This window comes from Drosophila melanogaster, chromosome 3L (genome assembly GCF_000001215.4).
Source record: "Drosophila melanogaster chromosome 3L".
In the NCBI taxonomy this organism is placed as follows: Eukaryota; Metazoa; Arthropoda; class Insecta; order Diptera; family Drosophilidae; genus Drosophila; species Drosophila melanogaster.
Genome location: NT_037436.4, coordinates 20,981,903 through 21,004,670, shown reverse-complemented (window position 1 = coordinate 21,004,670; position 22,768 = coordinate 20,981,903). Strand labels below are relative to the sequence as shown.

The window sequence follows — 22,768 nt, the reverse complement described above, 5'->3', positions numbered from 1 at the left end:
TCTTTTTTTTTACTTGCGCGCGTTTTTTTTTTTTTTTTTTTTGTTTTTTTGTGACCCTTTAAAATCTTCTTGCTGCCTCTAATATAACAACAATTTTTATTATATTGCATATAAGATCGATATGAACTTGATGTAGTGGAGATTTTGTGCTCCCTTCAGAAATTAGAAAAAAAAACCCAATAAACCAAAACGAACCCGCTTTGATGGCATGCTAAAAAAAAGTACCTTTACCCTAGAAACAATATGCAGTTAAAGGCGGTAGTTGACCTTATGTTTACTGTTATCTCTGCATGCGATAGGCAATAGATATTTTGCGTTTCTTTTTTTTTTCTATACAACTTTCTTTTGAGTTACCTAACCCACACAGCAGCAACAAATAATAAAAACTTCAGCCAAGCGACAGAGCTACGAAAGTGAAGCGTTAAAAATATTGTGTTGCTAGTGTCTAAATCCGAACAAAACCAAAAAAAAAAAACAAATTTCAGCGCCCAGTGCAACAGCAGTAGCAGCATTAGCAACATCAGCAACAACAAGCGACCGCAGCAACCGCTGGGATCGCCTGCGCTGCGAGCAGCAGTTACCGGTGGCAGTGGCAATAAGTCGTCCTCGTCATCATCTTCATCATCGTCGTCGTCGTCGTCGTCGTCGTCCTACCAGCAGCAGCATTACCACCAGCAACATCTGCAGCAACAGCAGCAGCAGCGACCGGGAACACCTGTGCTGCCGGCAACGGCGGCCACATCATCCCATCATTCCAGTTCCCTGAGCAACACTAGCGCCTCCAATTCTTCCGCGGCAACTCCCCGGCGTCACAATGTGCCGTTCCATAAGCGGTTGCTCCATTCGCTGGCATCCACCGCCTCCTCCACGGCCTCCACCTTTAGAGCCAAAAACCACAGCAACACCACCACAGACACCAATATACCAAAACAAAGGTTTGTGTGTTGAGTGGAGTGAAGTGAAGTGGCGTCTGTTCATTATAGCCAGTGCTGCCTATATTTTAGGTTAACGCTATTCGGTTATCTCTTTTTTATTGTACCGTTGCGATCAAATAAGAGCACTATGGGATAAAATTTGATATATGAACGTGAATGAGATCTTTACTTTCGAATTCTATTACTCTAGAACGGTTGAGCCACCTTTTAAAGATTCACTTTGCCTCTGAATGCACCCAAAAAATTATACAAGGTTTTTGAAGTATTTGAAATATGTCATAAGGATCTACATTTCAAAATCTAACAATATATGCGGCTTATTCAAATTTAATGAAAATGTCTCAAGTGCTACTTTTTTGACTGCTACTGTATATATACCACCCGTCCACTTACTTTCGCTCTTTATCCACATTTATATAATTTTCTTTCCACTCTGTTCACACGCTCTGTTAATCTTTTGATTTCTTATGTTTTATTATTTTATTGGTTGGTTTTGAGAATATTATTTTTGACCTTTGCGAAATACACTGGAATCAGAATAGGGGCGCATTTAATTCACCACGCCTCTCCAAAAAAAAAAAAAAAAGGAGCCCCACACACAAACATTCACGAGTCGTCATCTTGAAATAACAATTTCTAATTCCAATTCACTTAATCGTTCTTGGTAAATGGTAAATTAGCTAGCAACATTTAAAATAAATTATAACGCAACGCTACACAAACACTAAAGACTGCAAGCAACGGCATTATAACAAATTGTATAATATTTTCCATATCGAGGACGAGGACATACAACACGTTATGTAGTACCTAACTAGCTTAGTATATCTACTGCCCCCCACTCTCGTACACCCCAAACTCCACTTCCCCATTGCCGTTCTCATTTTCTCATGGCTCGATTTGCAAAAGCTCGGTACTCGATACTCTGTATTCGATACTGCATTGAGTATGAGTACTCAGTTAAATACTTTGGTTTTGGTGCCGCATGTATCTTTGTTTCGATTCCTTAAGGTTTTATGCATTTTGTGGAATGATTTTGGTTTTATTTGCTGGTTTTTTTTTTATTGTAAATAACAACAGCACATCATGTATAAACGAATTTACAAGAACAAAATAATTTAGTGCCTTAAAACTAAATTTAGAATATATCGATATCCAAAATTTATTTTGAAATTTTGTATGACACCACAATAGTTGGATTTTCTTATATAAGCTTTAACAAAGTGCACTTATCTTATAAGTTATATTATTTTGCAGCTGTAACGGTTTTGTTTAATACATCTAATCCTAAAACAATGGATATGGTTTTATGATTAATTTTGCTATTGCTATTTTTGGAGCACTTCTCCTGTTGGAGTATTCCGAGTAATAATATATATATTAAATAATACGCGCATACCTGTGAATCCATAGCTACACTATACGTAGATAAAACATTGTACATAACCTTTCGAAAAATAATAAGATACCAGCTGATCTTATGATAACACTTATCCAATATGCTAATTCCATATGTACATGTTTTTCTATTCCGACAGACATCTGGGAAACACACCTCATGGAACACCACACGGCGGCGCTTCAACGTACTCCCGCAACTCCTTGGGCGGCGATTCCTCGATGCCGGTGGCCTCCGTGGAATCACCGGCAACGCCGGCTCCCTCTCCGCATCCGAATTCGGCGCACTCGCAACCGACATCCGTGCCGCCCGCTGAGCAAGTGAGTGAAAGTGACGACCCAAAAACCAACGTACAGACCCCAAGTCAGCTTGTTTCACTAACACGATGTCCACTTTTGTCCACTTCACAGCTGCTCAATATGAGTCCTCATGCGCCAACTTCCGTTTCCAATCTCCAACAGCCGCCGACGCCTATCGACCACCTGCTGGACAAGAATACACCGGCGCCAACGCCAACGGACCAGCACGACAGCAAGAGCATTACGGCCTCGCCCTATGTTCATCAGACGCCAAGCGTGGAGCCGCCCTCGTATACGGATCATGCGGCCGGCGGAGGGCCAGCTGGTGGGCAGGGCCTTGGTACGGGTCCAGGTAGTGTGCCCGCCCAGCAACCGGCTACGCCCACAGCAGCAACGTCAGCTGGTGGCGCCGGATCTGGCGGACCTTCAAATGCAATTGGAGCAAATGCGGTTGGTACTATAAGTGTCAAGAAGCTTGAGATGCAGCAGCAGACTCCATCGGCAGCTATGGCCATCAAGCAGGAGCCTGGTGCTCAAGGTCGGGGGGTTGGAGGTGTTACCTCCACCACGGAGGCCTTGAACAACTTTAAGCGACTGTACAACCCGCCAAAGCTGACGTTAAAGGATCCGGACAGCTTCTACGACGAGGAGTGGCTCAAGGAGGTCATCTATGACTTTCAGTACCAGGAATACTGGTAAGTATGTCGTTTTGTCTTTCTGAAACAGCGCTCTAACATTGAATTTTCACCACTACAGGGACTATAGCACGGTGAAACGTCCGAAGATGGAAAAGCAACGGAGACCTAGGTATGCCAAGAACCTTTACGAAGGACAAAACCACGTGAAGCCCGTGATGCCTTCGCCAGGATCCGTTTATGGCTCACAGTTGCTTTCCTTGGATGAGTCAGCGAGCCAAGCAGGAGGGAGAGGCGGTGGAGGACAGGCGGCGGGCAGCTCCGGCGGTGGTCTAGTGGGCATTGCCAACAGTACTGCCAGTGGCAGTGATGTAGAAGCTGATGGTAGCAGCTTCTTCCAGGGACTGAACATTAAGACAGAGCCTGGATTGCATTCCCCTTCTTGCAAGGAAACGTCGAAATCCTCGGGCGGCAACAGCAGCGGTGGAGGAAGTGGTAGCGGTGGTAATCTCTTCACAGCTGAAGGCTTGAATCCCTCGCTCAACGATCTGGAGCAGTTGTTTGAGACAAGCTCGAACGACGAGTGCAGCAGTGTGCAAATCCACACGCCACCCGATTCTAACAACCCCTCGAATGGCGGCTGCAGTGCTGTGACCAATACGATCGAAGACCTCAAACGGAGCACAGCGGTGGCCAGTGCTGCCGTAGCAGCGGCAGCAGCAGCTGCGGCCTCGGGCGCGGGCAATATCCAGGCGGAGGATCTTACCAAGATGTTTCCCACACCACCGTCTCACGAGCAGCAGCACCCGAACTCGAGTCCCTGTCAAACGGACGTGGTTATGACGGATCTCAGTGTGGACACCACCACAACCATTATAACCAGTAGTATCACCACTACTTGCAATACCACTATCACGAGTAGTATCAACACCACCACAACAGCCTGTAGCAACCCAAGCAACAGTATTATGCTGGCTGCCGCACAAGCTCCCGTCACCGTGGTGGCCATCCAGACTGTCTCCAAAATGGTAAAGCAGGAGTATAACCTGGAGCTGGGTAGTCCTATGGAAGAGCCCATTAATGACTGGGATTATGTGTACCGACCTCCGCAACAGGAGAAGTTTGTGGGCTCGACGCGATATGCTCCATTGACCAACCTGCCCAGTCAGACACAGCCGCCGCTGACTCTGCCTACGGGATGCTTTTATCAACCCACCTGGAGTAGTCACAAATCAAGAGCAGCAACTTTGGCTAAAGCAGCGGCAGCTCAACAGCAGCAGCATCAGAAACATCAGGCCCTTCAGCAGCGCATCCAATTGCATCAGCAGAAACTACAGCAGCTCCAGCTTCAGAATCAGCAGCAACAACAAGCGGCAGCCGCAGCAGCAGCGGCGGCTAGTGGAGGAGTTGGCCACCAGAAGCACCAGCATCAGCACCTTCATGATCTCCTGTCAGCGGCGCCGAGGACACCATTAACGCCCTCTACTGTTCCGCAACCGTTGAGCAGTGGTGGCAGTCAGTATTTGCTGAATCAGTTGAACTGCCCACAAGCGCCACCTGGTGCCTCCATGCAGCAGCTAATGCACCGAGCGGGGATGTCACCAATTTCACCGGGACCCGGAATGGGTCCGTATGCCGCCAGAAGTAGTCCAATGTCGAGGGCAACCCCCACGCATCCGCCACCGCCATATCCGTATGACTTGGCTGTGGCCAGTCCAGCTACCTCCACATCATCGTACTTGAACCGGCCGCTTCACTCGCAAGAGCATCCGCACATGCATGGCTTGGGCGGCGGAGCAACGGGAGTTGTGGGTCACGGAACAGGAGGTGGCGGGCACATGGGTATGGTAGCGTACACTGGCGATGCGGGCATTGTCAGTGGTGGAACAGCGATGGCAGCCGGATCCTCGTCCTTGCTTCAGGAATTACCAGAAGTAAATTCTGTCCTAGTTAACATCCTGCTGTACGATACCGCCTTGAATGTCTTCCGGGATCACAACTTTGATAGTAGCAGTGTGTGTGTGTGCAATGCGGATACGCAAAAGATTGGCAATATTCGCGGAGCGGATTCCGGAGTATATGTACCCCTGCCCGGGGTTAGCTTCAATCCTTTCCCTTCCGGAGCTGGAGGCGCTTTGGCTGGACAGCGAATGCTCAATGGACCCAGTTCCGCCGGTTTTGGCGGCATGCGGATGATCAGTGCCTTTGGGGGTTCGCCAGCCTCAGCCTCGATGCCCGGAGCTGGCTCCGGACATGGCCATGGTCCAAATGGTGGCTCCAACTCGTCGTCTTGCACGCCGCCCAGCAGTAATCCCCATATCACCGGGTATGTGGACGATGATCCCGTGGAGTGTACGTGTGGTTTCAGTGCAGTGGTTAATCGAAGACTCTCTCATCGCGCTGGACTCTTTTACGAAGATGAGGTGGAGATCACGGGCATCGCGGATGATCCGGGCAGGAATAAGCAGCCCACGTTGCTCAGTATCATCCAGAGTCTTAGCAGGAAAAACCAAAACAAGCAGGGACCTGGAGAAACAAGCTCTGCATTGGATAAAATTGGAGCGGGAGGATTGCCTAATGGACAACTGGAGCAATTGGGTCATGCTGTATTTGACCTGCTATTGGATCAGTGCTCTATCATCCAAACATCTAGCAGTTCGGTGCACAGAGCACTTCAGTCTCATCGGAGGCGAATGTCCCGCCAACGAAGGATCTTCGGTAACAATGGAGCTCCCACTGCCTCATTGGCATCAATTGCAAATGTTCTAGAGTTTATGGATGCACACGACGTTATAAGTTTGGCCCTGGAGCAGTCGAGATTGGCATTCGAAAACCAGCGGATGGACAACATGATGGACTTCCATGGGAATGGTAGCAGTAGCTCGCATCAGCAGCAGCAACTGACAGCTTTCCATGCGCCACCACCTGCTTTGCGTCACAAGCTAGCAGGTATTGGTGCTGGGCGGTTGACGGTTCACAAGTGGCCATATCTTCCCGTCGGTTTCACCCGTAGCAATAAGGAGATTGTACGCACCATGAATGCTATACAGCCGATGCTGCAGAATGCATTCCATTGCAAATCCAGGGGCGGCTCAGGTTCCAAGGATGCCAGTTCGTACAATACGGTGAGTGGACCGCTAACCTGGCGCCAATTCCATCGACTGGCAGGCCGTGCATCCGGACAATGTGAGCCGCAACCGATACCATCCGTGGTGGTGGGCTACGAGAAGGATTGGATCTCGGTGGCACCGCACTCCATCCACTATTGGGATAAGTTTCTCCTGGAACCGTACTCCTATGCCAGGGATGTTGTATACGTGGTAGTGTGTCCGGACAACGAGCATGTGGTAAATTGTACTCGCAGCTATTTCCGGGAACTAAGCAGCACCTACGAGATGTGCAAGCTGGGCAAACACACACCCATCCGAGGATGGGATGGTTTCCTTCAAGTAGGCGCTGCTCGCAACAACGTGCCTGCGGATCGGGAAACAACTCCCTTGGATGATTGGCTGCGTACCCTGGAACATGCTGCTCTGGCGGAGCAAATCCGTCGGTATGCAGTTGCCTTTATTCACCAGTTGGCTCCATACCTAAGTCGAGTGCCAAATGATAAAACGCTGTTGAATCCACCAGATGGCAGTGGCAACTCACACTCTAAAGGAGGAAGCTCTTGCTCCTCGAATAGCTCTTCAGTCAGCGGATTGCCAGGCGGGGACTTACCCACGGATAATATAAAGCTGGAGCCAGGTACAGAACCACAAGTCCAACCGATGGAGACTAACGAAATAAAACAGGAACCCGGAGTGGGAAAAGGAGGCACTGCAGCAGGTGAAACCAAACCAACTCTGATCCTCGGAGATCCGTTGGGAATGGGCGAGACTTTGGAGGACATCAACCCGTCAGCCATTGTCCTTTATGTGGTCAATCCGTTCACTTTCGCCTCGGATAGCTGCGAGCTGGAGCGTCTAGCTCTGATTGCTCTACTTCGTTGCTATGCGGAACTGCTGAAAGCAGTCCCAGATTCAGTGCGATCCCAGATGAACATACAGATTATATCGCTAGAATCGGTAATGGAACTGGGTCCGTGCGGCAATCGAAAGCGTTTCTCGGACGAGATTAGGTGCCTGGCTCTAAACATATTTTCGCAGTGCCGGCGACATCTGGTGCATGCCCAATCCGTTAAAAGTCTTACTGGCTTTGGTACGGCGGCTAATATGGAGGCGTTTCTCAAGACAAAGGATGAACCCAATCGCCGGGCCTACAAGATGTACACGGCTCCCTTTGTTCTGGCACCAATGCACGAGAGGAATGACAAAACGGACTTCTCCAGATCAGCGGGAAGTATGCATGGCCAGAATGAACATCGTTATTCGGTTATGTATTGCAATTACTGCCTAAGTGAGGATCAGGCTTGGCTTTTGGCCACCGCCACTGATGAAAGGGGCGAGATGCTGGAGAAGATCTGCATTAATATTGATGTGCCAAATCGTGCTCGGAGGAGAAAAGCCCCTGCTCGCTATGTGGCCCTAAAGAAACTGATGGACTTCATCATGGGAATCATCTCGCAGACATCGCAAATGTGGCGTTTGGTTATCGGACGCATTGGAAGGATCGGACACAGTGAACTGAAGTCGTGGAGTTTTTTGCTCAGCAAGCAACAGCTGCAAAAGGCATCCAAGCAATTTAAGGATATGTGTAAGCAATGTACATTGATGTATCCACCCACGATCCTGAGTGCTTGCCTTGTGACCTTGGAGCCGGATGCCAAGCTGCGCGTGATGCCCGACCAGTTTACGCCAGATGAGCGCTTCTCACAGATTTCCATGCAGAACCCGTTGGCCACTCCACAGGACGTGACCTGCACCCACATCCTGGTCTTTCCCACTAGCGCCGTCTGTGCGGTAAGTTTACAAGCCTAATCCAACACGATTGCCTATAATTGTTTTCCCTTTTCTTGCTCGCAGCCTTTTACGCGCCAGTTCCAAAACGAGCCGCAAGTAGATGACGACTTTCTAACATTCGAGGAAGAGGGCAACGAGGACTTCAGCGATGCGGACATTGGAGATCTCTTCTGGGACAGTGAGTGTTTTTAATCACCACTCTTTGCATTCGAATACTTAAATTTTATCTTGAAACAGCTCATATGGACAGAGTATCCAATCATGGTAGTCCCGGTCGCATGGATGACAATCGGAGTTGGCAGAGCGCTGGCGGTAATAATTTCAAGTGCACGCCGCCCCAGGAAGTAGAGGAGGTGGGTGATCCATTATATTGGACTGACCTAAAGAATTTACTTATTTTCCTTTGCATTTCAGGTTGGTTCACTCAACCAGCAGCCCATATCAGTGGGTTACATGGTGTCCACGGCGCCAACCGGTCGCATGCCTGCTTGGTTCTGGTCCGCCTGTCCGCATCTAGAAGACGTTTGTCCGGTGTTTCTGAAGACAGCCCTCCATCTCCATGTGCCCAGCATACAGTCTGCCGACGATATTCTCAACTCGACCAATGCCCATCAGTCAGGCAACGATCATCCGCTTGACTCCAATCTCACAGCGGATGTGCTGCGCTTCGTCCTCGAGGGATACAATGCCCTTTCCTGGCTGGCGCTCGACTCCAACACACACGATCGTCTCTCCTGTCTGCCCATCAATGTCCAGACGCTAATGGATCTGTACTATCTGACGGCTGCAATAGCCTAAGGTCCGGGATCTCAGATCCTTTGGATCATCTAAAAAACTAAATCAATCAAACGCAGTCGCATGCTTCCGTTTGCAGAACTTCCACTAGCTAACTAGCTATATCACATCTTCAAAGAACAACAGAATACAGAACCGAAAGGATCTGAAGCTGAATCAACACCAAGTAACCCTGAATAGAAGTTAACAGAATCGAAAAACAACAACAGAACAACCAGAGCAATAGCAGCAGCAGTTAACGCAACGCACAGATTACTTAGCATAATCAACAGGAAAACTAAACATAAACCGATGAACCGATGAAAGCGGCGGATAAAACATTATCGTCTACCGATAAGTCTTGAACAGCAACAGCATTACTATTTATTAGTCGTCGAGAATTTGTAAAAGTGTCAAGTGCAAGAATTGTTTGTTTAATTTTATTTTTATATATATACATAGGCTGGCGTTCGATTAGTGTTTAATATTTATAAATATACAAAGGGGAGCGAATGAGATAGCAAAAAGCAAACAACAACAAACAACCACACACATATAAGCATATAGTTCATATATATACAATAGCGGAGTGGAGTTAACGCGAGAAACATATTAGCATAAGTAAAAAAGTTTGTACATATTTACAACCAATTCGCCGAAAGCAGCAAACCAGCAGCAACAACAAAGCAAAACAAAAGTGTAATTATACAATTAGAAATTAGTTTACAACAAATTGGAGGAGCAGAAGAGGAGACCCTATTTAAATCTAATAAATTAAATCAATAAATTGTGTAAATTTTTGTGCAAAGCGAGAATTAGTTTAAATTTAAATTATACAAGAAGAAAGTGTAAAACAACACCGAACACACGCATTAAACGGCCCACACGACGGAAACAACAAAACATATAATTAACTGAAACGGTATACTGTAAATTGCATATATAAAAACTATATATATCTGGACGCCTAGCGCAGATGATGATGAAGGACGTAGAGGAAGGAGTAGGAGTAAGTAGAGGACGCGGATAGGAGTAGAGTTAGCATGAGCGGTTAGGAAGAGTTTTTAATTTCGTGTGTTTTTTGTTGTCTTTTGTATTTGTATAATCCTAGGGAAACATTTGTACTTCACACAGATACTGAACCCGACCCGACCCGACCCAACCCAACCCACAAACAACAAACACACACACACACACCACTCACATAGCCAATTTTCTAATAATGGAATACTTAAACGAAAATGTGTACAAATTAATAATAACGATTGTAAAGAACGGGAAAGCTTTCTACACTCACCAACAACACAACAACCACAATTGAGTTTGCACGTTAAATCGATTTTCGCTAGGCTTAAGTTTAAAACAAAATCAATTAAGTAAAGAAAGAAAACCAATATTAAACAATGAAATTATTTTTACCTGTGTATTTTAATTAGCGTAAATTGTGTAAACCACAAAACCTACGATTACAAAGACGTTTTCTAGTAATTACCAACACCAACATAGAAACACACAACACCCCACACGCGTATCTTTTAAGTAGTTTCGATTTCATTTAGTATTCTTTTTATTTGTGTAATAAACCGAACTTGTTTGCAAACCTGTTTGTTCATCATTATTTCATTTGATTCCGCATTCCGTATTCCGTATCTGTATCCATATCCTATCGCTCAGAGCCCCAACTAGCCCAGATCCCACGTAGAACACCCATATCTATATATCACGCAAGTGCACGCTGTAAATAAGGAACCGCTTACAATCATTTTCTAGAGATCGATATTATCGTGCTTGCCGAGTTTTTCCTAGCTAAGGGTTTCAGTTGCCACACACACTCTATCACTCATTTCCCGGGAAACCGAAGTGCCCGGGCGCCAATAAAAGCAAATAATTATAGCAATAATTAAGTGTAAAGCACAACAAATGTTTAACGATTCATGAAAACGGAAAAATTAAATATGAAAACCAACTCAAAACATTTACTGCAACAATTGACAACAAGCGTTCATAGCAAAACCAAACGAAAAAAAATATAGAAAACAAAAGGAAAAAATTATATATGGATATGGATTTAAAACCAAAATGGGAACAGTTTTTTAATAAGCAAAACTCAGTTTACGAGTTGAACATTTTCTAAATACGGATTAGATTAAACTAAGGACAACCACAATTCACTTGGAGATTAAGATGAGGAAATGCGAGCGACTACAAGTTATACACGTTCATTGTAAAGTTAATTTAGGGCAAGTTCCAGGCTTGAGAACTAATTAAAAATTAAACAACACAAAACAGAAAAACCACAAAGCAAAGGAAAATTACAAACAAAAAAGTGCATTAAGCGTTGTCGAGGAAAACATTTACTAGCCTAGCCTAGTATGCAATTATTAAGTTAAATTAGTTTCGAGGACATTCGATCGATAAGTCCCGAAAACAAAATCCTCCAGTATCGAAGGACGTGGAGCAATTTGAAGTGAAAACAGACATTTGTTTATAAAACAAAAGAGCGCATGTTATAGACACCATACACACACTATATATACACAAATATATATCGAGATTGGTACGAGAACGTGAATGTCAAAATCTAGCTACAGAATTGCATATTATATAATATATACAATTAAATTAAAGGGCAAAAACAAAATGTTGTTGTAGTCAAATTACAATTAAGTTTTGTTTTGCTACCAAGTCAGAAACAAAACAAGAGCAAAATTGATGAGCAAATAGCAAAGGTCAAACAATGGGTCAAATTTTAAATGTGCAAAGCAAAACCGACACAAAAAGGAACAACAAATTTTTTGTAATTTCTTTACAGATTATAGATTTGTTTGGCAAACAGGTGGTAACAAATACAAACTAAAAAACAATTTTTCAAATAAAACTAACATCAAATTCAAAACGTAAAGTTTTTTCTCTTAAAATAGTGGATTAACATCTAATGAACCCTCGTGGTGTCCTCGACATAGGACTCTACTTCGTTTTTAGGAAGTCAGCTAAAAAGGTTGCCGGCGATCAATGATCCAGTAATACTCGCGCATCATCTTTGCGAACTCTGGACCTCCTGCGTGACTGCAAGTGCTCCAGCACGCCATTGCAAGATCCAGATCATAGGAGTTGCTGATTCTCTCCAATTCGTCTGTAAGGAACATACGAAACGATAACATGTTTATTACAAACCACGAGGGAGTTCCTCTACCACCTGCAGATACCCTTTTATTCGAATTAATCTCAGCTTTCTAGCTTCAACTTATTGCTATTCCCGATATCACAGCGTTCAAACGGACGGACATGTACTGGCAGAATTGCGGACAGGCAGATATGAGCAGATCCGCTCGACTAGTATTCCAGATCAAGAATATATACTATATGGGGTCAGAAATGCGTCTTTCCGTCTCTTCGCTGCTTTTCAACGGATCCAGTGTAAAAGTTTGGCTTATTTATATTTTGGATATTTTTCAGACTGATAATACATTTCCTTATATAATGCCAAAAAGTTCGATTTACTGCTAGTACAGTGCTCTATAACGACGCTGGAAAATTAGGAGGACCACAAATTCATCGGCTACTTACTCACGACCATTTCCTTGACCTCCCATTCGGTATCGTAACGGTGGCTTAGGAACTGCAGCATCTTCAGAAGCTTGGAACTCTCGAGCTTGGGCCGTATTCTGTGCTTCGCCAGTGTTTCATCGTCCAAGAATATGGTCAAGCGGCTCAACATCCTGGCAGTGTTGTCCCTGATACCGGTCAGGGTCCTTAAAATGTTGCCTATCGTGGCGAGAGGTCGTTGGAGGCATTGGTACAAGTGGTTGATCCGTTTCCCTGTGGCCTGGAGCTCCTTACGCGAGTCCGCGTTGTTCAGCCTATTCTCGGTGCTGAAGAGCTTAAGATTTATGGCCTTGATCTGCTTCATGACCGCCTGACCATTGTGGATACCTCTTTGCCACTGCTCCGCATCCTTCCACACCTGCTCGGACATCTCAATCATCTCGTCTCTGGCTTTGTCCACATTCATGTTCGAAATTGCAAAATTAAATCGAATAACGTTGAAAAGAGTTAGAAATGAAATGCATACACAAACATAAATTAGACGCACCCAGGGCTGCCTAAATTTCCAATAACTTTTCCAGGGTTGCGACATTAGCAGAGCAAGACGCATTACCATCAGGTCAACTACAATTTAAATAATTTATTTTTAAAACGAGTTACAGTTCCTTATCAACCGTTTTCAGCTCCACACAAAATTCATCAGATTAGTCACTTAATTTCAGAAAACGTATTAACTGCAGTAAAATCCTTAAGATGTATACAGCGCTTAAAATTTGATTTCTAGTTTTTTTTTTTCTAATTTCAATCTCGTCCCGCTCTTCCCCTTTGCTCATTCAATTTTTGCCTTACCGATTCCATTGCGTGCTAAATTGATCAAGTGACCACGATTAAGCAGCCTACTAACTGTGGCCCCATTAATTGCGATCATGTTGGTACCACCTCCCCGCCCCCCTTCAACTATTTGCAATTAGCTGCGTGACGCAGGCGCAGAAAAATCGTAGGAAACAATTTTCACTTGGTTCTTTTCGGATTGGAATGGGAACTGGGATCTGGAGATGGAGTCTAAAGAATGGAGCTGCTGCTGTCAGGCGGCATGAATTACTGTGCGTTGATTGCCTTTAAGGCCTGATTGCAACATCAACAACAACAACAACTTTGGCCAGCACAAATTGCTGGCTGCTGTTCTTATATATACAGTTTTTTTCTTTTGCGGCATGCGGCAAACGGGTTTCGGGCAGTTTGTCCCCCATTTTTTGTTGCCCCCACCCAAGGCGACTGCATTAATTATCAACAAATCATTTTTGCAGCACCGAAAGCCACATTTATCAGCGATTATGCATGGACAAAGGAGTCGTCGGGCTCATTGGACAGCGGACGCAGGACGGAGGACATCGGATGCTCCACAACTGGCGGGTTGCAAGTGTCGCCCGACATGTGTTGCTGCCCCGTTCAAGTGCAAGTGGATGCCATGTGGATCGAGATGGCGATCTTGACGTGGAGACTTAAGCATTTTTCAGAAAGGAGAAGAGCTCACTCTGAAATTTTGTTTCACTAATTTGTCTAAAAAATTTAAAAGAATTTAATTTTATAGTTTTCATATAAAAGCATTATGGTATTAAAAATATATTTTATGTTTTTTGGTATAATTAATTTCTTTCGCAGTAAACGTAATAAGAATGTATGTATATTGCAATTAAATTATATATTCAAAGAGGAGACATCGTTATCGTTATCGTTATCTTGTTTGAACTTATTAAATATACAAGCTTGATCATTTTGACTTTTTTTATTTGTACTTTTGGAAACGTCTCCTGTATTTCGTTCAGTGTGCGCTTGGAAGATTCTGGGCTCGGGGCGTCGGCGACATGACATCGCATTGATAAGCGCAAAAAAATCGAATCGCATCGAATTGCTTGCAATTAAGATATTTTTATGTAAATTAATGGAAACTCTGAAAGGATTGTTGACTTCGGAATGAGAAACAAAGCTGGAGTTGGAGCTGGAGCAGCGGGCGTGCAACTTACAAATAAGTACAAGTCCCGGCGATTGGCTAGCCCTTATAGCCCCAATTGCGCATTTTAATTGCCAACTGGAGAAGCAAACAAAAAGTGACGCACCGAAATTTATTGTTTCAAGGCTCCAAGGCGATCCCCGTCCGATCCCCATCGATTCGATCCGAGCAGCCCCATGTCGAATGGCGAGGCAAACAGCAAAAGGGCCGCAGGCCATGGAGCCAAGCAGGAGGATTGCGAACGGCATCATTGTTCCCCAATCCCGGGGTCCGTTCCTTGCGCTTCTAGGGGCTCTCTTACTTAGGCATTTATGTCTGGCACTTGACACATTTTGTTATGGCATTTTTCAGCTACCGAGCGGACTCCACCGACTCGGTTGACCCAATCAAAATTCCTGCATCTTGCACTTGAATGCGTTTAATTTGTAGGATTTGCTTGGGTTGGTCAAGTGTTGGAGTTTATGTTCTCCGATCCGGTGAACAGAACATCAACCCTCAAGGTTGCTTTGCAGTTAGGGCTTACAAAGACGTTTAAATTGGGCTATAAAGTTGTAAACAATTTTTAAACAACTCTGACCTTCGATGATACTTCGCTTGAAAGTTGGTAGTGTATATAAAAGATAAGATATTATATATTAAGGGAGTATAAGTTGAAAGTTAGTAGCACTGGACTAAAACATCACCAGCTGCAGGAAAAGCTTCAACAGCACAAGTGAAACCATTTTGCGATTTCCTCCGTAGATCATTTGGACGCTGTTTTCCATTACCCAACACATTTCGCATTTCCGATCCTCGTCGTCCGGTCCACAAGCAACCTGCAACTTGCATCCACGAAAGTGCAGCCCATCATTTCTGCATTATTAATTCCTTTTCTAGCGTAAGCCAACTTATTTGCCTGCTTATCTCCGCCAGCATCCTTTTGGTCGGTGCGCAGTTAATGGCGATCCGCGGCCAACTATCTAGGGAGTAGGGTGGTCAGTCCAGGGTCTGGATTTCACATGCTACACTAAAACAAAAAATTACTCATATATGTTTTTCCAATAGTTTGAGCATCATTTTAGGCCATTCATTGTTAAGTTATAAGTTCCACTTTAAATGTATATCGTTAATTTAACACTTTATACAAATAGAAATGCATGGGGCTTTTTAAATCGAAGTAAATGGCCAGTTTCAATGATTGTTCTCTCTGCAGAACCCAAGGCAGCTGCATATATCCAACTGGCCAGTTTAGTTGGCTGTTGCCGGTAGCGTTTTCCGATCGCCGGACAGGCAAAACGAGAGCAGAACGAGTCTAGTCGTTGCGCGGGGGACAAGTTGATTTATTCTAATCTGTATAAGCGCTGCTATAATAAAGCAAAAAGGCCCACAGAGAGTGGACAATGCGCGCCAGCGGCTTTCGGCCATGTCCGACGTTAAGGCCAAATTGCCGATCGAAATGGAGGGAACTGGATGGATTCGGCTTCGGAGCGTCTTGGGCACCAACAATCCCTAGCCATTGTGTGTGTGCCTGCTGATTTTGCATTGTAATTGGATTTGAGCCGCCGGTGCAGTCGCAGCTGCAGATTCTAATAATGACTCAGCAGCGGAATGGAAAAGGAGAACGCTTTGGAGTTGTGGGCATCCTGTCCCCATTGTTCTTGATTTTGCCCCAGGTCTCCGGCCAAAGCCTTTCACCGGTCCTAATGCACTACACTAACCATCGAAATGAAGATGCATGCGCTAATTTATCGACTCCCGACGCAAAGGAAGCCCCAGACATGCAAAATGTCGCCGGCCGAGAATGTTATCTACGCCCAGAGTCTCGGAAAGTGTCGGTCCACAGACAAGGGAGCTGGTGGGTCGTGAAGGAGTCCAGAGGATGGAGTGCGGAGGCGATGATAGCCAGTAAGAGGCCAAGACGAAGGCGGAGGCGTCAATGGGATCGAGTGGTAGCAGCCGCCAGCAACACCCACTTCGATGCGATGTTCTTATCGCGGGTACACTGTACCTACAAAGGGTATCACTACTATTCTAATGAATCCGACACGATTAGAAGTCATAATTGTTACCTGAGGTAGTTTTAATATTTGATTATATTTGTTAATAATTATATTTTCCCATCTTCCTATAAAGAAAAAGGATTCTCTAATACCCTAATGAAACCAATTCACCTCCCAATTGCAGCGTATTCCAGATTCATCTGATCTTTGGAGCAGGCATCGCATTGTTTTCGCTGTTTTCGCTGTCTTCGCATTGCGTTTTATTCAAATTTGAACATGGTACTAACACGCAAGGAGCAGCCAAGTGGGAGGATTGGGTTAAGGATGAGCTGGCGCAGGAGTTGGGGGAGTTGTGGGCTATGGGCTGTGGGCGGGGGCCAAATCACGTAATGCGCCATGCAAACATTGTTAAAACACTTGTGGCCCCAACTCCGAGCCACTTCACTGCTGCTTCTGCCACTTCACTTGATTTTATTTTCGCGCAAATTTGCATTTTCAATTCCCATTCGCTATCGCGTTGTCCTCTGGGTAAGGAAGAAAATAAAAAACAGGAAGGGAGAGCTTGCGTTTATTTAAATTTATTTTCCTAGAATGCCACAAGTCGCCATCTTTCAGTCGCATCGATGTGCAATTTGTTTGTCGCCTCCGTCGAAGGCTCCGAAAACTGCATCTGCTCCCTGCCAGCCAGTCTGACTTCTGGGGGCCTCCTGTCCACATGTCTGCGGATCCAACTCTCAGTCCTGCCAGAGTAGCGTCAACTCCACAACTCCACAGCCACGACGGCCAACTGCGTCTGCGTATGAAAATTAATTGTTGCCACTCGTGACGACGTCGACATCAGCAAAAGGCGAAATCGGAGGCAGAAGCACAAACATCACACTGAGAAAAAAAATTATTTTTAAATATTATTACTACCGCTTTAAAGCATTTTCAAATGTATTTATATTTATTTACAATCATTTCAAAACTACTTCTTTTAAAAGACACTTGTGAAATTATATTGAAAAGTAGATTCTTAGATCTCAAAATAATTCAAAATTATTTTTGAATTGTATTAAAATATTATTTATTCATTTATAAAGTTCATGGATATCTGTTTTCATACCTTATTATTGCCAAACCATTATTATGTGTTATTTTGACCCTTCGATTAGCACATATCATTTGAATTAAATGAAAAGTTAAGGCTTATTTTTGAATTATCATTTGAATTAAATGAAAAGTTAAGTCAAATTTTTCTGAGTGCTGAAGCCCAACAGCAATACGAACAGCAGCATCATCAGCACTGCAAATCGCAAGTGGCAAGCTGCAAGTTGCAAGTGGGCGGCAATGGGGCGCATATCGTTTAGATTTATGGACCGCTCTCGTCGGCCGCGTGTCGCGTGATAAGTCTATAAAATGTACGTTACATTTGTACGTGCAAATGGCAGTGGGACGATTTGCATATTTGCGAAAGTTTTTCACCCATGCCAATGGCGTAGGACTTTCATTATGCCATCGCCGCGCTGCCCAGGAAACTGCATTTAAGTCACTTCTGTGTAGTGAAAGGTGGTCGCAGTCAGCCAAGCGCCCAGTTCCCAAGTTGCCAAGTTCGCTGGACCAGGTGTGGGGACACTTCTCTGAGGCCTTTCGACTTTTTTGGCGGGCTGGTTGGCGGGAGGTGTTGAAGTGGCCATGTGGGCTGACCCAGCGGCACATTATCTGTGTTAATTGTATTTCGTACTATCAGGTACCAGGTGAAAGGTTCGAAAGTTTTGTCACTGCCGGAGGGTTGGGTTTTTTGAGTGGACACACTTCTGACAGATTGCTGTCGCACACGGCTATATAATTTAATGATTGGTTTCACTTTTAAATTGTATTCTTCATTGTGGAAAAGAAAAACAATAACTGCCTAAGGTTAAGAAGCAGCACATCTAGTATTTCCTTATATAAGGAATATGTTTCAAGCATTATTACACACTAGGATAGTACGTCTCACTAATCATCATGTGTATTACTTTTAATGACATTTCTGGTATCTAATCAAATGCTAAACTCCTATTTCCAGTGCCACCGCTTAGATGCACCTCAAAGTACCGATTTCTCATTCAAAGATGTTTGCTGTGGCATCCAAAAGGTGGAAGTGCATAATCTGTACACAAATCTATTCAACAGATTGCCAGAGTGTCGGTCCCATTGGACTTCCCTCCACGGAACCCATGCCCCGGGTCTTTAACTTCATTGTTCAGTTCTTTGGGCTCCTCAAGCGAAGCGCTTTGTTCAATCAATTTTTGCTTGATTTACAATTTCAAGTTGATGACATTTCACCAGCAGGAACAGAACGAGCAGTATCACTCGGTTTGTCAGTCCGAAGTGCAGAGGGATCTGCTCCAGAGGGCTCCTCGTGACACATTGCTCCATTAATTTGATGGATTGTAAAGTTTTTCGCTTCACTGGCTCTCGTACAGCAAAAACAACGAAAACGGCAAGGAAAAGCTGAAAGAAAAAGGAAAATTAAAGCACATATCGGCGAGCGAGAGTTGGCAGCGCTGAATTTTGTAAATTTATGCCTGCCCGAGTTGACGCTTCACTGAATTTGTGTGTTAAATTGTCACCAGCGACGAGGATGATGAGGCCTCTGATGGAGATGGAACTGTTGGAGGCACCAATGTCCAGGATCGCTGAAAGGACCTCATTTGCATTGTGGACACGGCGAGTGAATTTCCACCACGCCTCAGTTCATCTCAAGGTTTTTTTTTTTTTTTTACCAAATTGGGGCAACCGCTGGGATACAACTTGGCTTTTTTGGGAGATTGCTGCTCTGCTTGAACAATTTCTGGCCTCAACCCAAGCCAAAAGGGTTTCTAGGGCAAAATCATCTGAAATTGGGGTTGACAACAGTCTGTTTTATACTTTAAAATTGTGTAAAAAGTTGAGTTTATTGTAATATGGTTAAAAGTATTTAATATTAAATAGTCAGCTTGTTTAACACTTATCATCGAAAAGTATAGTGCATGTGGTAAATCAATTTAATGTTTTGGAGTTCCCTTAGATTTCCCATTGAAAGAAGTCGCATAAATGCAAATGTAATTCCCTTTTAAAAATTGTATGCATTTACGGCTGTGTTCCGTTTTGTTAGCGTTTAAAAACGCTTTAAAATACAGCATGTTCGGTGAGCATAGCGTTTCCCCAGCGATTTGCTGGCGATTTGCAAGCGTTTATGGCGAACGCTTTGTTCTGCCAACTAAATATGACAAGACCACATTTGGCCAATGGATATGGAGATGGAAATGGTCTCCACCCAGAGTCGAAACGAGATCGGTCCGATAGGCGATGTTTGCATAAAATGCAAAATGCATCGACTTCGTCGGCGTCGGCGGAAATGCGTTTCGAGTCCTTCGAGGCGGAGTTGTTGCCCCTGCGATTTTGCTGCTGCAACGAGCAACATGCAATGCCGACACGTTGCCACCGGGATGCGTTGTCTTTGCAGCAAGGGCTTTGTTTAATTGCGAGTTTTGCAGTTTAGCCAGACTGGCTTCCTTTTACGAAGAACCCCAGTGAGCACCCCTGTTCCCCCTACTGCCTCTTTTTCCCGCCGGTCAGCTGCATGAATTGTCCCTGGAGGCATATGCACCATAACGTGCCATACTGCCAGCAATTGAGAATCGGAGCACGCTTCAAGTTTTTGGTCTGGGCTCTGGGCTTTTGAAATTCCTATGCCCATGTGCAATGCCCAGTTCCTGTTGCCTTTCCACGCACAATGCGCGCATAATAATGAGCCGAGTGGAGCAGGAGCAGGAGCAGGAGCTGGAGAAGATGGGGGGTCGAGCGGTAGGATCAGGCGATGGAGCGGCATTAAACCGGTTTGACCTGTCTAACACTCCGATACCCCACTTTTTACACCCGGTCCCTCCTGGAAGCCCTCCAAAGGATTTCGATCCATTTCCTTGGTTTGCATTTTGTCATAGCAAGTGATTAATGGCTGATTTTCTCGATTTCCCCTGCTTCCAGTGCTCAAAAGCGACCCCCATTGGCCGGAATTAGAAAGCCATTTGTTTGAGCTTGAATCGGGCGTGTAGACTCCTGGCCTGAGCTAATCAAATAAATGGAAAATCTGGTTTGTCTTTGGGCGAGCTAGAAAAAAGAACTCCATAACCGCTGGGCATCAATTCGATATTTTTAAGAATTTAAATCTATATGATGAATTAAACTGCATCACTAATTGCTTGTCAGAGCAACTGAAATATTTAAAAATCTTAAAAAAAATGTATCAAAAGTTTTTGTTTAAAACCAGATAACTTAATTAAAGGGCAGTTTTTTTTATAAAGATTTGGAATGTGACGCTGTGATTTAAGCGGATTCTTTTTTCGGTTGGCCCAAACTTTGTCCTAGTTATCCACTGTCCCCCCTCCCCAACCCTTTGAGTGTTGGCCAACTGTTTACCACAACAAAGGCCGAGCACAGAAACGAACTGAAAGTCCCAGGAAGAAGTTCTTTTTAAATCGCGCACGAGTGAGCAGAGGTAGGAACCCTATTTTAGCCGCCTTTCTGGCCTCCCCCTTTTGGGTTGCATGTGCAACCGCGCCCGCTTTCTAACACACTGAAAAAAATGTAGGTTCTAAACACAACAGTATCTTAGAAAAATTTGATTTTGTTATAAGACTATATAGGGTAGAATTGTATAGAAAGGTATTCAAATATTATTTATACATACGTTTTTTTTATTCTCAAAACATAATTTTTTTATTGTATTCCATGTAATCTATGTAAATTGTTGTTGTTAGATCAAATATAGAAATTTAGCGATTGTTCTGATACTACTACAAAATTTGTGACAAATTAGCAAGTATACCCTTATTGTTTGCAGTCCATGTCAACGGTTTCGGACTAGCCGCAGGTTTTTTGGGCCTTAACTTCAGCCTGCTGAGCTCTCTTTCTTGGCCCGCTCTCTCCTGGCGGCTTTCGTGCAATGCATTTCTATTGTTCTTGGCCAAAGAGAGCCAAACTGCCAACGGGATAAAGAAATTACAAAGGCAAAAACAATGGGAGGAGATGAAGGAGATTTGGGGTGTTCTCTCTTCGAGGCTTTTGGCCAAAACAATAGCCGCACTCCTGTTGGCCACTCCTCGAAAACGTAACGAAGTCGCCGCTGTCGTCGTCGCTGCGCATTTGCTGTTGTTGCCACAAAATGAGCGCTTTATACCTACTTAGATCGCTATAAATTTGGCTTAAGGCAAGAAAAGTGTTGCCGCTGCATTGTGGCACAGTGGGCCAAGCGGGCGAGATGTCAACGCGGATTAGCGCTGGTCCACTGCGCATCTAGTTTTTATATTTTCCAAAATCACTGAGCTGACTGCATAAATTAGGGTCTTAATGTTGTGGCTTATATCCATGTAAAGCGTTATGCATCAATGGTACTACATCGGCTGATGATGGCTTTGGAAAATTAATCAAAACAAGTTTGTCAACAAAATTCGGAGACTATATAATCTGTTTTATGTTGTTAATATAAATTTAAATAGAAATCTAATTAAACTACATCTAAATTGTACAAAGGAATAATTAACAATACTCATAAATGCTACGTCATATTGAACTGATCACTAGTTTATATGCATTCCCAGCTCTAAAATGCCACGTAGTGGCATGCATGGTAGCATTTGGCAATAATAAGGTTATGTACTGCAATAATAGTTTTCTTACAATCTGAGAAGTATCTACAATCCAATCACTTATTGGCCACTGTGCCGTTGAAACTCCTTCCAGAGGTACGGAGCTTTAGTCTCGTTGCCGTTAGTGGAGTTTAGACGCCGCCGCGAGTCCGCATGATTTATGCGATTATTCTTTGCGCAGCGCCCAACTTTATTGTTTTATGCTTTTGTGGCCAGCAAACCCGTCCGTCGGCTGGTCCGTCCGTCTGTCCGTCCGTCGCTCTGACGTTCTGGCAATCCGCTGGATCGCCGCAGCTCCAACTTGCAACTGCAACTGCACTCGTATCTGGCCAAATCGCCACAGGCTCTGACTCCAGCTTCCCTTGCCGCTCGCCAAAGATTGTGTGCAACTGCACTCGGCAAATATGACTGGAATTTTTTTTTTTTTTTAAACATTGATAACTAACCTTATTGGGTTTTCCAGAAAAAGATCTAGCATAATTTTCAGTCACAAACATTCTGTAGATAGTTATTAATGCTTCATTCTGATAAAACTAGGTAATACTATGTTGTTATATGTTTTATAGTATCCTGTAAGTACACCTTCTTCTTAAATTCCTTTTTAATATCTCTTGCTTTTTATACATTTCTAAAGTTTT

General features: G+C 44.2%; 2 protein-coding genes and 1 non-coding gene across 7 annotated transcripts in view, besides 1 other annotated feature; 1 reads left to right on the top strand and 2 right to left on the bottom strand.

The window, feature by feature from the left end:
• Positions 1-11,857, top strand: part of skd (skuld) — a 34,621-nt gene extending 22,764 nt beyond the window's left edge. The window contains exons 8-14 of one of the 4 annotated variants that reach the window (NM_168880.3): positions 486-935; positions 2,474-2,654; positions 2,745-3,328; positions 3,390-8,169; positions 8,233-8,347; positions 8,407-8,522; positions 8,584-10,540. In NM_168880.3, coding sequence (NP_730591.2) covers positions 486-935; positions 2,474-2,654; positions 2,745-3,328; positions 3,390-8,169; positions 8,233-8,347; positions 8,407-8,522; positions 8,584-8,967 — 6,610 coding nt within the window. In that variant the 3' untranslated portion in view covers positions 8,968-10,540. Of the gene's footprint in view, positions 1-485; positions 936-2,473; positions 2,655-2,744; positions 3,329-3,389; positions 8,170-8,232; positions 8,348-8,406; positions 8,523-8,583 lie in introns of all 4 variants that reach the window. The other 3 variants (NM_168879.3, NM_079914.3, NM_001275205.1) reach the window with 3 other exon arrangements.
• asRNA:CR45944 (antisense RNA:CR45944) lies at positions 470-964 on the bottom strand. The gene has a single exon (NR_133286.1).
• Positions 11,741-12,998, bottom strand: CG12984 (uncharacterized protein). 2 transcript variants are annotated; one of them, NM_141019.3, is made up of 2 exons: positions 12,511-12,998; positions 11,741-12,076 (listed from the first exon to the last, which is right to left on the bottom strand). In NM_141019.3, the coding sequence occupies exons 1-2, from the start codon at positions 12,953-12,955 to the stop codon at positions 11,934-11,936; spliced, it is 588 nt and encodes a 195-aa protein (NP_649276.2). In that variant the 5' UTR covers positions 12,956-12,998; the 3' UTR covers positions 11,741-11,933. The 2 variants fall into 2 exon arrangements, with proteins under 2 accessions (NP_649276.2, NP_001287137.1); NM_001300208.1 differs by lacking the exon at positions 12,511-12,998 and adding an exon at positions 12,140-12,224.
• Positions 12,165-12,360: a mobile genetic element.
• Positions 12,999-22,768: the final 9,770 nt, after the last annotated feature.

What these genes read in the sequence shown, in the direction of transcription:
- CG12984 (NM_141019.3), bottom strand. Translation starts at nt 12,955, where the DNA reads ATGAATGTGGACAAAGCCAGAGACGAGATGATTGAGATGTCCGAGCAG. An exon ending in GGTCAAGGAAATGGTCGTGA is followed by an intron (nt 12,077 to 12,510) that starts GTAAGTAGCCGA and finishes TGTTCCTTACAG; the next exon opens with ACGAATTGGAGAGAATCAGC.